We start from the raw sequence: 13,508 nt of genomic DNA on the forward strand, positions 1-13,508 counted from the left end.
AACAAGAGTGTCAAGATAATTCAATAAGAAAAGAATAATCTCTTCAACAAATGGTGTTAGGAAAACTAGATTTCCAGATGGGAAAGAATGAAGTTGGGCCCTTACCTAATATCATATATAAAAATTAACTCTAAATGAATCAATTCCCTAAATATGGTAGCTGAAACCATCAAAATCTTAGAAGAAAAGATGGGAAAAATGCTTTATGACCTTGGATTTGACACTAGGTTCTTAGATATTACACAAGAAGCACCAGCAACAAAAGAAAAAATAAATTGGACTTCAACAAAATGTAAAACTTTTTTGAATCAGAGAACACTGTCAAGAAAGTGGAAAGACAATCCACAGAATGAAAGAAAATATTTGCAAATCATACATCTGACTGTGACTCAACAACGAAAAGACAACCCAACTAAAAAATAGGCAAAGGATTGAGTAGACATTTCTCCAGTAAAGGTATGCAAATGGCTAATAAGTACATGAAAAGATGCTCAACAGTATTACTCATTAGGAAAATGGAAATCAAAACCACAATGAGGTGCTACTTCACACCTACCAGAATGGCTGTAATTTTTTTTTTTTTAAGGAAAATAACAAGTGTTGGCAAAGATGTGGAGAAACTGGAACCCTCATACATTACCAGTGGGAATGTAGAATAGTGCAACCACTATGGAAACATTTTGGTGGTTCCTCAAAAGTTAAACATAGAATTACCACATGACTCAGGAAATAAGGAGTACCCAAAAGAACTAAAAATAAGTAAATAAATAAAAAGAGAGAGGCTCAAATAGATCCTTGTATGTCAACATTCTTTGCAGCATTATTCATAATAGCCAAAAGGTATGAATAACCCAAGTATCTACCAACAGATGAATGGATGAATGGATTCACACTTCCCAATTTTAAAACTTACTTTAAAGCTACAGTAATCAAAACAGTGTGGTACTAACATAAGGATAGACACAAAAAGCAATGGAATCTAAGAGTCCAGAAATAAAGCTATTCATTCATGGTCAACCGATTTTCAACAAGAATGCCAAGACCATTCATTGGAGAAGGAATCATCTCTTCCCCAAATGGTGCTGGGAAAACTAGATTTCCACATGAAAAGAAACGTGGTATATCCGTATGAAGGAATATTATTTATCCATAAAAATGAAAGAAGTCCTGACACATACTGCAACACAGATAAACATTGGAAACCTTGTGCCAAGTGAAATAAGTCAGTCACAAAAAAACAAATATTGTTTGATTCCTCTTACATGAAATATCTAGAACAGGCAACTTCACAGAAACAGAAAGTAGAATAGAAGTGACCAGTGACAGTGGGGAGAAGGAAATGGGGAATGAATGTTTAATGGGGACAGAGTTTCAGTTCGGGAAGAAGAAACAGTCCTGGAGGTGAACGGTGGTGGCGGTTGCACAGCACTGTGAATGTACTTAACTCACAGAATTGTTCACTTAAAAATGGTTAAAATGGTAAATTTTGTGCTATGTATATTTTACCACAATGTTTAAAAGATGAAAAGAGTTGGCTATTTTATGTCATATATATTTTATCACAATAAAACATTTTTAAAGGCAGTCAAATGGAAGAACATGCAGTTTTGGCACACATTTATTGATAAAGTAATAATAAACAATAATTATTGAGTGCCTATAATGAAAATAATGCACACAAGGCTGCAGGTTGTTGACCTTGTTGAGTCTCAGGTTGTTGACCTTGTTGAGTCTCAGAAAAGTGGCTCGAGTAGCTCGCGGAGGAAGTGGGGAGAAGGCGGCGCTCACGGAGCTTCGCGTGGGCTGGTGCGGCATGAAGATTGAATAAACCTGCCGAGGACACTCCGGGTGGAATGGCGTATCTTCCAGCTCTTCAATGTCCCTTCTGCGCACACAGAGCATGGAGGGTCTCCCCTGGACTTGCCCCAAGGCGGGTCGTGCTTTGCCCCAACCCTGCAGGCCTCTGCCACAAGCTGGAGGAGGAGCTGCTTGATGCAGACACTTGAACTCGGAGGTGTTTAACCCAGATGTCCCCAGATCCTCTGTCCTTCTGAGGTCATTCTTTATAATCCAAATAAAATAACAAGAGACAATGCCCTCCAAACTGTGGGGAGCCTATCCAGGCTCCCCCGCCCCCGCCCTGACTCCTGTGGTTTTGGGGCATTCACACTCTCTTGGTCCTGTCCCGGCACCTTTGCTCCCACTGGATTGGACACTGTGCTGCCTCTCAGGTACGCAAGTGCACCACAGACTCTGATCTGCACAGAACAGGCCCCTGGGTCTCGGTCCCCAAAGCACCTCTTCTCAGACCTTCTACTGAGAGGTGGGGGGTCAGGTCATGACACAAAGCAGGAAATGAATGCACGACCCAGGCCAGAGACATCAGCTGGTCCTCCCTCCCTCGGGCCTCTCCCTGGCCATGCCCCAACCTGGCTCACACTCCCTCAGGGTTGCAATGACCTCCGATCCCAAGACCCTTTTCCCAAGTCCGATTTTTCCTCCAAGTTCCTGGTCCCTTGTGGTGGGCCAGTTTATTCAGCTTAGGAGAAATGATTGTTAAATATTCAGAATTTTCTCAAGCAGGTTGTTAAACTGCTCATAGCTTGAAATCAGCCAGGATATGAATATTTATACCATGGATGACAGCTAACACTCCACACCAGGGCTCTCCTCTCACCACAGTGGGACAGGGGTACACACCACACACCAGGGCTTTCATCTCATCACAGGGTAATATTTACAACGCAGAGACCAGCAGACACCACACACCAGGGCTTTTCACTTCAAGGGGCCCATCAACCACACACCTCGAGCCCTCACCTGCTGGTCACTGCCTGTGGGCCTGAAGCCCTCCAACTTTCCAGGCAGAGCCAAGCAGCTCTCCCTTAATCTCAGGATCCTCCAGGCTAGATTAGCCCTAGGGCTCTGGAGTCCTCAATCACAAAGGCTGCAGAATGTCTTCTTCTCAAAATTAAAAACAATTCACTTCCCATAAAGAAATCTTTCAACCTCCTAGAACAACCCCTCTGAACCGGAGCTTCCCTTCACAATAATGTTTTTTCACATTCCCACTCATAAATAAACCCAAATCCTCTCTCTTTAGATGGAAGGAGCTCCTTTTTCATAGCTAGACCCAACCCTCCGGGCACCCATCAGATACTTTCACATCAATCCCACACCGCCATGTCTAAACCGTGCTCCACCCCGCTCCTCTCATACAATCTGGGTTTCTCATTCTGATTTCCCACGTCCCTTGCTCTCTGAGGCAGCAGAGGTTGATGGCTAAGAACACAGAATACGGGCCTGCCAGGCCTCCAGTGCAGGCTCCTCTGCCTGCTGGTGCAGGCTTTTGCACAAGTTCTTGTGACTCAGTTTCTCCATCTGTAGAGTGGGGATAATAACAGCCCCTACTTTACAAGGTTGATGTATGGGTTAGTGAGGTCATATTTACAAACTTGCTCAGAATATTTCCTGACACACAGCAAGACCTATCACAGGACTGTTTGCCGAAAAAAAAATAAAAATAAATCCAGCTCCCAAGCCATTCATTGGTCTACAGATTCAAGATAAAAAGAATATAAAACAAGAAGAAAAACATCCTTGACTCAACTGAGTATGAAGAAATTAGGGGGAAATAATAGTAAGCAATCCCAAAAGACAATCACAGAGGAGCGGCCAGGGGCTGCTGACCTTCTGTGGTCCACGCAGAGGCTGGGCTCCAGCCCATTGGTCGGCTCCCTCCACGGTCCCACAGTCCCGCTCAGTTCTGACACCTGGGGAGCTTCAGGAGCTGAGCTACGCTACATGGTCCATGGTAAGCATCCTCAAGAAACCACCCCAAACACCAACAAGGAAAGAGGCCTGGGGCCTTGTGCTGGGACAACACACACACACTTGAGATATATATAAGCTCCTAGCACCCAGACACTCACTCAGTCCCTCCTTCCCATCCAGCACCCAGACACTCACTCTCTCCGTCCTTCCCATCCAGCACCCAGACACTCCCTCCCTCCCTCCTTCCTATCCAGCACCCAGACACTCACTCCCTCCCTCTCGTCTCCCCCAGCTCAACCCCCAGCATGGCCGCATCCACCATGTCCATCTGCTCCAGCGACCTGAGCTACGGCAGCCGCGTCTGCCTTCCTGGTTCCTGTGACTCTTGCTCTGACTCCTGGCAGGTGGACGACTGCCCAGAGAGCTGCTGTGAGCCCCGCTGCTGCACCCCCAGCTGCTGCGCCCCGGCTGCCTGCCTGACCCTGGTCTGCACCCCAGTGAGCTGTGTGTCCAGCCCTTGCTGCCAGGCAGCCCGTGAGCCCAGCCCCTGCCAATCAGGCTGCACCAGCTCCTGCACACCCTCATGCTGCCAGCAGTCTAGCTGCCAGCCGGCTTGCTCCTCCCCCTGCCAGCAGCCCTGCTGCGTGCCTGTCTGCTGCAAGACTGTCTGCTGCAAGCCTGTGTGCTGTGTGCCTGTCTGCTGTGGGCCTTCTTCTTCATGTTGCCAGCAGTCTAGCTGCCAGCCAGCTTGCTGCGTCTCCTCCCCGTGTCAACAGTCCTGCTGTGTGCCCGTCTGCGGCAAGCCCATCTGCTGTGTGCCTGTCTGCTCTGGGGCTTCCTCCCTCTGCTGCCAGCAGTCTAGGTGCCAGCCAGCTTGCTGCACCACCTCCTGCTGCAGACCCTCCTCCTCCGTGTCCCTCCTCTGCCGCCCCGTGTGCAGACCCGCCTGCTGTGTGCCCATCCCCTCCTGCTGTGCCCCCACCTCCTCCTGCCAGCCAAGCTGCGGCTGCCTGGTCTCCTGCAGGTGCCTCCCCTGCCACCCCACATGTTCCCGCCTGGCCTGCTGAGGCCTCTGCTCAGGCCAGAAGTCCAGCTGCTGCCAGGCATGTCCCCCAGGGCCACTGGGCACTATGAGTCCCCCACCTCTCCCACTACTGGCCCCTTGGCTGCTCTGGTGTCTGTCTCTTCCTTGGAGGTGCGTGCACAGCCTCTTCCCCTAAGCCCTGGGGGCTCCTGCTAAGCTCCAGATGACCCTGCCTCCACCCACTGCCCCCCGCTCTTCCAGACCACTCCCACATTCCAGGCCCCTGTGGTCTGGCCTCCTTGGAAGCTGCTGTGCCTCCTCTGGCCATTCTAGGACCATGCTTGGAGGTCCTAATAAACACCCTCCACGTAGCCTGGCTGCGCTTTGCTCTCCTCTTTGTGTCATTTCTGGTTGAATTGCTGACCAGCCCGACAGGAGGCCAGGACACAGGTGTAGCCTCCTGGGGCCCTCATGCCCAGCCTCAGCCCTTCTCCAGGCCCCAACACACATAAGTCTGGCACTGGTGCCGTCCCCGCAGGAATGTACCAGTCCCAGGGAGGGTCAATGGAGCAGCCGTCCCCACCCCAGCCCAGCAGGCAAGTCCATCTCCCAGGGACCCGATGGGCGAGTGTCAGAGGTGGCAGCGGGGCACTCGCAGGCACAGCCGCCCCCACTGCCCCGCATTTCCCCGCCGAGTTGCCGGTCCCTGCCAAGTGGGGGCTGGCTGGACACAGAGTCCTGGCTCCAGACAGAGAGGATGGCTCGCTCCACCTGCAGCCCAGCCCCTCAGTCCTCACAGAGAGATTCAGAGTCCCGGGACAAGTGCCCAGGCTCAGCTGCCCAAGCCTCTCCCGCCTCTCCAGCTCCAGAAGCGGTCCAGCTTCCTTCCACTGCCCCTACAACTCCCGTGTGTAAAGCCTGCTGCCCAGATCATGAATATCTTGAAGTCTTTTCTAACAGAAAATAGATAAAGCTCCAGCCTGGGCAACAGAGTGAAACCTTGTCTCCATTAAAAATAAAAAGGCCAGGCGTGTGGCTCAGGCCTGCAGTCCCAGCATTTTGGGAGACTGAGGCAGGAAGATCACTTGAGCCCAGGAATTCCAGACCGGCCTGGCCAACATAGTGAGACCTGGTCTCTAAAAATACAAAAATTAGCAGGGCATCATGGCACGCACCTGTGGTACCAGCTACTCGGGAGGCTGAAGCAGAAGAATCACTTGAGCCGGGAGGCGGAGGCTGCAGTGAGCCGAGATTGTACCACCGCACTCCAGCCTGGGCGACAGAGTGAGACCCTGTCTCAAAAAATTAATTAATTAATTAATTAAAATAAAAAATACATAGCTGGGCATGGTGGCATGAACCTGTAGTCCCAGCTACTCAGGAGGCTGAGGTGGGAGGATCACTTGAGCCTGGGAGATCGAGGCTGCAGTGAGCTATGATTGAGCCACTGCACTCTACCCTGGGTGAGAGTGAGACACCGTCTCAAAAAAAAAAAAAAAAAAAATGGTGGGGGAAAGAAAAGGGATGCAGCCGAAGGCCCCTCCCTCCTGACTGCAGCCTCTGACTCAGTGCTGCCTTGCACCTCCCAGATGAAGTGGCTTCTGGTGACCCCATCTCACCCCCAGCTCCTCCAACACACCGTTCTTCTCTTCCATCTTCCCACAGCTGGCCAAGAACTGCAGTGCTGAGGTCACTCTCCCTCTGTCCCTCACTCTGCCGGCCAGCCCCTGCTGCGCCTGGCCCTGTAATGCCATCTCCCTGGGCTTCTGGGCTGCGTCTGTCTCAGTTCCTGCGCCCATTCCTCTGACTTTTCTCTATGTGTGTTCTCTCCCTGCCCCCAAACTCCAGGCCTCCAACCAGGTGCCTCCCCTGGGCTCCCAGCCACGCTTACAGCGGCCTCCAGATGTGCCCCTAGACTGAAGGGAAGCTGCACCTGGGCACATCTGAAGCTGAGCTAGTGTCTTCCTCCAAACTGCCCTCTCCCCTGACAGGCTGGGGCAGCTGGACTCCACCCAGTCCCCTGGCCTGCCATCTTCACTAAGCTGCCAGATATCTTTGGGGTCTGCCCTGCCTTTCCCCACCACCATTTCTTTAGCTTAGGGTGACTTTGGCCCCTGATTAGCTAAACAGCTCTGGGCCAGCAGGGCTGCCAACAGTCCTGTCCACAGGTAGGAGCATCCTAGGAGATGCCCCGTGCTTTGAGAGTGCCCCATGACAACAGAGATTCTTCTACAGAATTTTTTTTGGAAGAAAGCATGTTCTTTGTCCAAGAGAAGATGCTGATTTTGGAGAAAGATAGGAAGAACTTGGTGACTTCAGGCGACACTCTGCCTTCCAGTCCAGGGTTCCACCACCATGAAGGCTAGAGAGCAGGAAAAGGGCTAGCAGCACAAAGGCCGGGGTCGTGCTGGGTGTCACGTGTGCTTGGCAGGGAGAGCCGTTCCTCTGTCCTTGCTGGGGCCCCTCCTCTGCCGCACCCTCCGTGCAGTCCCTCAGCCCATCCCTGCAGTCGCTCAGCATTGAAGGACCAGAGAGAGGAGGCCAGTCCACACGACTGAGGGAGTAGAGACTTCTCAGAGCCCCCCCTTGCCAACCAAACAGCACACAGTGAGCGGGGCCTGGAAGCCCCGGGGGTGCCTCATAAGGCCTTCTATTTTGTTAGAACTTCACGATATCCATGAAGTCAGTGGTTTGAATCTGCCTTGGGGCCGGGCAGTGGGAACTTCACAGTTAAAGAACTCTTGGGGGCCCTGAAGCCTCAGCCCCTCAGCAGGGTCTGGTTAAACCCACCTGCAGCAGGGAAACCTTCCACCTGAAGGCATCCCAGGCTTTCCAGGCTTGAGAGGAAATTCAGGTGTCACTGTTAAGCTTGATACTGGCTCATGGCCGATAAAAACACTGGCTGACCTTCAGGATGCCTTCGTGACCTGTTTTGAACCATGTAATCCTCACGTGGCTTTGTGGGGTGAGTGGACCATGACCCCATCTTGCAGAAAAGGAAACCGCAGCCCACAGGGTGATATTCCAAGGTTGTGCAAGCCAAGTCAGAGGTGAGAGGTGGACAGAGGCAGAAACCAACAGAACCCTGGGAAAGGGTGTGGTGGCAAAATGACACCCCCCCAGACTATGTCCCTACCCTCATCCCTGGAACCTGTGAATCTGCCCTTATAGTGAGAAAAAGCACTTTGCAGATTGATTAGATTGCTGATTAAGATCCTTAAACATTTTTTAAACCGACACATCATTATTGTACATATCCATGGAGTTCCCAGTGATGCTTCCATGGGGACAGCTCGGAGTGGTCAGGCCGGGGTGCCCAGAGCTCCCATCATCTCAAACACGGACTGTTTCTCTCTGTGGGGAACATTTGATACCTTCCTTCCAGCGACGTGAAACAATATATTCTTGCTGATTTACAGTCATCCTACAGTGCTATCTAGAACAGCGGTCCCCAACCTTTATGGCACCAGGGACCAGTTTTGTGGAAGACAACTTCTCCACGGACTGGGGAGGGGGATGGTTTGGGGATGATTCAAGCGCGTTACATTTATTGTGCACTTTATTTCCATTATTACATTGTAATATATAATGAAATAATCATACAACTCAGCATCATGTAGAATCAGTGGGAGCCCTGAGCTTGTTTTCCTGCAACTAGATGGTCCCGTCTGGGGGTGAGGGGAGATGGGGGCAGACCATCAGGCATTAGATTCTCACAAGGAGCAACGTAGACCCCTGGCATGTGCAGTTCACAGCAGGGTTCGTGCTCCTCTGAGAATCCAGTGCTGCTACTGATCTGGCAGGAGGCGGAGCTCGGGCGGTAAAGCTCACTCACCTGCCACTCCCCTCTGGCTGTGTAGCTCAATTCCTAACAGGCCACGGCCCTAGTGGTCCCCAGTGCCAGGGTTGGGACCCCCTGCTATAGAACACTAGAACGTGTCCCCCCGACCAGCTGCAATTCCGTGTCTTTCAGCAAGTCTCTCCCTATCCTCCCTGCCCTGTCCTTCCACCCTCCAGCACCTCCTGCCCTGTTTTCCTTCTGCGAGATCCACGTTCTCTGTCTTCAATCTCTGAGCCGAGTTCAGAGCCCTGAGATGTGAGATGATCCTGGCTTAGCCAGAGAGACCCTAAGTGCCATCACACACGTTCCTATGAGACGGAGGCAGGGAAACTTCACCCAGGAGAGGCGGCGTCCATGTGAGCACAGGGGTGGAGACTGAAGCCATGCAAGCAGAGGCCACCATCCACCCACAGAGCCAAAGCTCTAGAGGAACAAAGGAGCCTCCCTGAGCCTCTGGCGGGGAGCACAGTTGTGCAGACTCCTCACTCTCTGCTCAGTAACACTGCTCCCAGGCATCTGGCCTCCAGAATAACAGAATACATTTCTGTTTTTTAAACCATCAGGTTAGTGATGACTTATTATAGCAGCCATGAGAAACTCTGCAAATGTATGTGAAGCATTGTATGATCAACGTAACTTGCACAATTTCCGGGTATTCTGGTTTCAAATGTCATTGAGATTATAGTAATAGTGAAATAGTAATCGTGAAATAGAGCCCCAGCCTTCTAATGGGTCAGGTCTAGCCCCTTCAATCCCTAGCAGAGGAAGGTGCTCTCGGTCTTCAAGGACCTGACAGCCTTGCCTCCTTGCAGGGCCTCCCTGCCTTGGGCTCCCACCCTCTGGTGGTCGTGGTGTTCCAGCTGCCCCTATGTGCCCCACAGGCACCTGCGGCCTGCCACAGTGCAGTCTCCTCGCCCCCTGCCTGCCCACAGGCACCTGCCTCTGTCCTGCCAGCCCAGGGCCCAGGCAGCCTGAGTGCAGTTGTGCGTGCCCGCTGCCTCCTTGAGAGTGGACACCACAACTTTCATTTCTGGAAGAGCATCAGCCACTGTCTCCTGACCACCAATGAGCAGCCCAGGGGTTGTCCAAGGGCCCGTGGATGGATGCCTCGGCTCGGCCCCCAGGAAAGGTGCACTGGGCATGAGGGTCTGTGCTCACACACGAGGGTGGCAGAAGAAGATACAGAAGCAGCGCCAACCACCTCCTTGGTGGGCAGCAGAGGCTAAAGCCAAGCCCACGGGGCCTCCAGAGCCCCCAGCTTGTGACACGCAGTGCGGCCACACACACCTGGCTGAGCCCCTGCTGGGCCAGCAGCACAGGCGCTGTGAGCAGGTATGGCTGGAAGGGACTCACACCCTCCGTGTGGCTGCTCAGACAGTTGCCGGCCCACCTGGTCCCCTGCCCACAAACACAACCCCACCACCTGGAGCCCATGTGTCTCAGCTGGCAGAAAAAACACGTGGGCTGCTGGTGCCCTGGGCAGCACACAGACATCTGGGGTGCAGCCTGAGGCAGGAACAGTGGGCCTCAGTCACGGGCAGAGCTGGGCCTGGAATCGCCACCCTCCCTTCACCTGCAGAGACCTGTCGACAAACACAAACGGAAGGGGGCTACAGGCCCCAGAGCGGGGCTCACAACTGAGCCATTCCGTGAGCTGAGAGCCCAAGTCACCCCGTCACTGGGTCCCCCAAGATGAGAGCCCAGCACCCAAGGGTTCAAATTCCGGAGCGTGATTCTCCCTACCTACTAACAAGGCCGAATCAGGACCTGCCAGCCCAGACCCAGCGCAGCCAGGGCTTTTATGAGGCGGCGGCCTCTCCGGGGGGCTTTTATGAGGCGGTGGCCTCTCCGGGGGGCTTTTATGAGGCGGTGGCCTCTCCGGGGGGCTTTTATGAGGCGGTGGCCTCTCCAGGGAAAATCAACCAGCCCTGATGAGGGGTTCCCAAGAACCGGATCCAAACACCAACAAGGAAAGAGGAACCCTGAGAAGCCTCTTGTTGAGACAACACCCAACACATAGGGATATAAAAGCTCCCAGCCCCGAGCACCGCACACTCCCTCCCCAGCTCCCTCCCCCGCTCCCCCCTCCGTCCCTCACTGCCCCCTCCCTCCCCCACTGCCCCCTCCCTCCCCCACTGCCCCCTCCCTCCCCCCCTGCCCCCTCCCTCCCCCCACCCACTCCCTCCTCCACTCCCTCCCCTGCTCCCTCACCCACTCCCTCCCATCTCCCCCAGCTCAACCCCCAGCATGGCTGCATCCACCATGTCCATCTGCTCCAGTGCTTGCACAGACTCCTGGCGAGTGGACGACTGCCCAGAGAGCTGCTGTGAGCCCCTCTGCTATGCTCCCAGCTGATGCGCCCCAGCCCCCTGCCTGACCCTGGTCTGCACCCCAGTGAGCTGTGTGTCCAGCTCCTGCTGCCAGGCGGCCCGTGAGCCCAGCCTCTGCCAATCAGGCTGCACCAGCTCCTGCGCGCCCTCATGCTGCCAGCAGTCTAGCTGCCAGCCAGCTTGCTGCACCTCCTCCTGCTGCAGACCCTCCTCCTCTGTGTCCCTCCTCTGCCACCCTGTGTGCAGACCCGCCTGCTGCATCCCCGACCCCTCCTTCTGTGCACCCGCCTTCTCCTGCCAGCCCAGCTGCTGCCGCCTAGCCTCCTGCGTGTCCCTCCTCTGCCGCCCTGTGTGCTCCCGCCCGGCCTGCTGAGGCCTCTGCTCAGGCTAGAAGCCCAGCTGCTGACGGGCACGTCCCCCAGGGCCAGCCAGGCTCAGGTTCCTCCCAACCTCTCCCACTGCTGACCTCTCAGCACACGCACTAGTACACACCGCACTGGTACACACCACAGTGTGCAAGCTGGCTGACCTCATACCCCACAACCACGGCTTACCCATCCACTATCTCCAAGCCAGGCCCAGGCAACCGTGAGACAGCCCTCTTCTATTATTGAGGGGCCCCGAGTGTTCCCTGGCGGAATATTCCCCCATAGCCACAGGAGGTCCCTGGCCCCCCTGTGCCCTTCTCCTCCAAGCCATCGGCTGCCCTTGCCCATCATGTGCCTTGCACAATGAATAAACTGGCCTTCCCTGCCTCTGCGTGCTCCTCCCCCAGCCTAGGGTTCTATTTCATGCTTTCTCGGGCCCTCTATGCAAACACAGCCCTGGCTTCGGCAACCCTAGAGACAAGCCACGTCCTGGGAGCATCTCCAGCGGCGCTGAGTTCCAGGCTCCCATCCCGCAGCCCAGGCCTCCTGGATCTGCACCTCCAGGCAGCTCTCAGGGTGACCCTGCTGCAAATCCAGGATTCAGGTGGTGATGTCTCTGGTGGCACATCTGGCCACAGGGCTGCTTGGCAGGAGGGGCCTGGTGCCCCCATGCCTCCCTGTCCCCGGTGAGTTTGAGGAACCCCGGGGACAGGGCCCAGGTTGGCCTCTGCAGGCACAGCTGAAGCTGAGCGTCACTGTGGTCAACCGGCTCCTGGGTGGGATGGGGTGGGGCCTCCCTCTCCCCTCGAGCCCTGGCATTTTATTTAAATGGCCAGCGCCTTCTGTTTGTGCTTGTGAAGGCTAATGGCAGCACCTCTTCTGTAGCCCCAGGTCTAGCCGGGCGTGGCAGAGGTCAGAGGGAAAGAGGCCAAAGGGTACATGACCTAGGGATCCCACACGATGGCATCTGGGGCCCAAGCTGGCCACTCTTCGGGGGTTTCCTTTGAGACCAGTGTTTCCAGGATCCCCAAGGGTCCCACACCCAGCCTCACTCCCCACCAGAGCCGCCTCCTCACCTGCTGTCCCCTCCACACCACACCAATGCCACTGCCCAGCTCCTGAGTCCCCCCAGCTGCAGTGGAGCTGGAACAGGGTGGGACTGAGAGGGGTGCACAGGGCTGCAATCCCAGGAGGCCCTGAAATCCAGCAAGATGTTCCCAGGACCCTCAGTGCAGGTCTAAGATCACCCGGCCTCTGTGTCCCCTGGAGAGTGTGGGGCAGATGCCCTCGACTGGGCCAGCTTTTCCAGTGCACTCTCCCTGCAAGGACCCTCAGTGAGAGGAGGGCCCTCCCGCAATTAGAACGGGGCTGGTGTAAATGGGTTCAGACAGACTGGGTCCTACTATCCTCTTCCTAGCCCCTGGGGGTGGGGAGGTAGCTGGGACCCTGCCCCCTGCTTCCTTGGGGCACCCTACTCTACAGGGGTCCCTACCATGGAACACGGGGTGAGAGAAGCCAGTTCCCCACTTCCCTGGCTGTTGAGGCCTGAAATTTTCTGTGGCCTGTCAGTCCAGACTTTACCCGCTCCGTGACATCATCGGCCTCCCTCTAGCCAAGTCCACCCCCCAACCCCCAGGGAACCCAGACAGTGCGGGGTGGCCCTGACCTGCCAGAGCTGTTGGCCTCCAGCTGGCGGGTAAAACCCACGGCCTTCTCAGAACAGGTTTCTCAACACATGAGACAGAACACACCAGACTTCCAAGGGGAACACCTGGATGGAGCTGGTTACCCAGATCGTTCAACACCGAGGGGCAGCGGCTTGAGGGTCTTTCCACTAAGGCTTGGATTAACAAGAGGAGCAGGGGTCTCTCCAGGATGGGCCCACAGGAAATTTCCAGAAATCTACCACGGGGACCAGAAGAGGAGCCTTGGTGGGTGACAGTGGCAGGTGCTGCCCACTCAGCCGTGCACTGTCTCCGCACCCATCACTGGGGAGATGTTTTCAGGAAAAAGATGCAGCAGCTCCCACCCAGTGTCATGTAACGGCCCCTGCACGCCATCCACGGACCTTGGATGGAGCCCAGCTGCCTCCAGGAGCGCAGTTTAACTACAAAGGAGCCCTGGATGCCCGCCCCGCCCAGACGCGCTGACCTGTTCTCTGTGGCTGGTGA

General features: G+C 54.8%; 1 protein-coding gene and 1 pseudogene across 1 annotated transcript; both read left to right on the forward strand.

The window, feature by feature from the left end:
* Nucleotides 1-3,921: 3,921 nt before the first annotated feature.
* On the forward strand, nt 3,922-4,946 carry LOC100937024 (keratin-associated protein 10-12). Its single transcript, XM_024239317.3, has one exon. The coding sequence runs from the start codon at nt 4,080-4,082 to the stop codon at nt 4,839-4,841; it is 762 nt and encodes a 253-aa protein (XP_024095085.2). The 5' UTR covers nt 3,922-4,079; the 3' UTR covers nt 4,842-4,946.
* A 5,898-nt stretch (nt 4,947-10,844) lies between these two features.
* Nucleotides 10,845-11,375, forward strand: LOC134760861 (keratin-associated protein 10-3-like; annotated as a pseudogene).
* Nucleotides 11,376-13,508: the final 2,133 nt, after the last annotated feature.

Source organism: Pongo abelii, chromosome 22, assembly GCF_028885655.2.
Source record: "Pongo abelii isolate AG06213 chromosome 22, NHGRI_mPonAbe1-v2.0_pri, whole genome shotgun sequence".
Lineage (NCBI taxonomy): Eukaryota > Metazoa > Chordata > Mammalia > Primates > Hominidae > Pongo > Pongo abelii.

Excerpts from the sequence above, each read along its gene's own strand:
- LOC100937024 (XM_024239317.3), top strand. The coding sequence starts at position 4,080 with ATGGCCGCATCCACCATGTCCATCTGCTCCAGCGACCTGAGCTACGGC.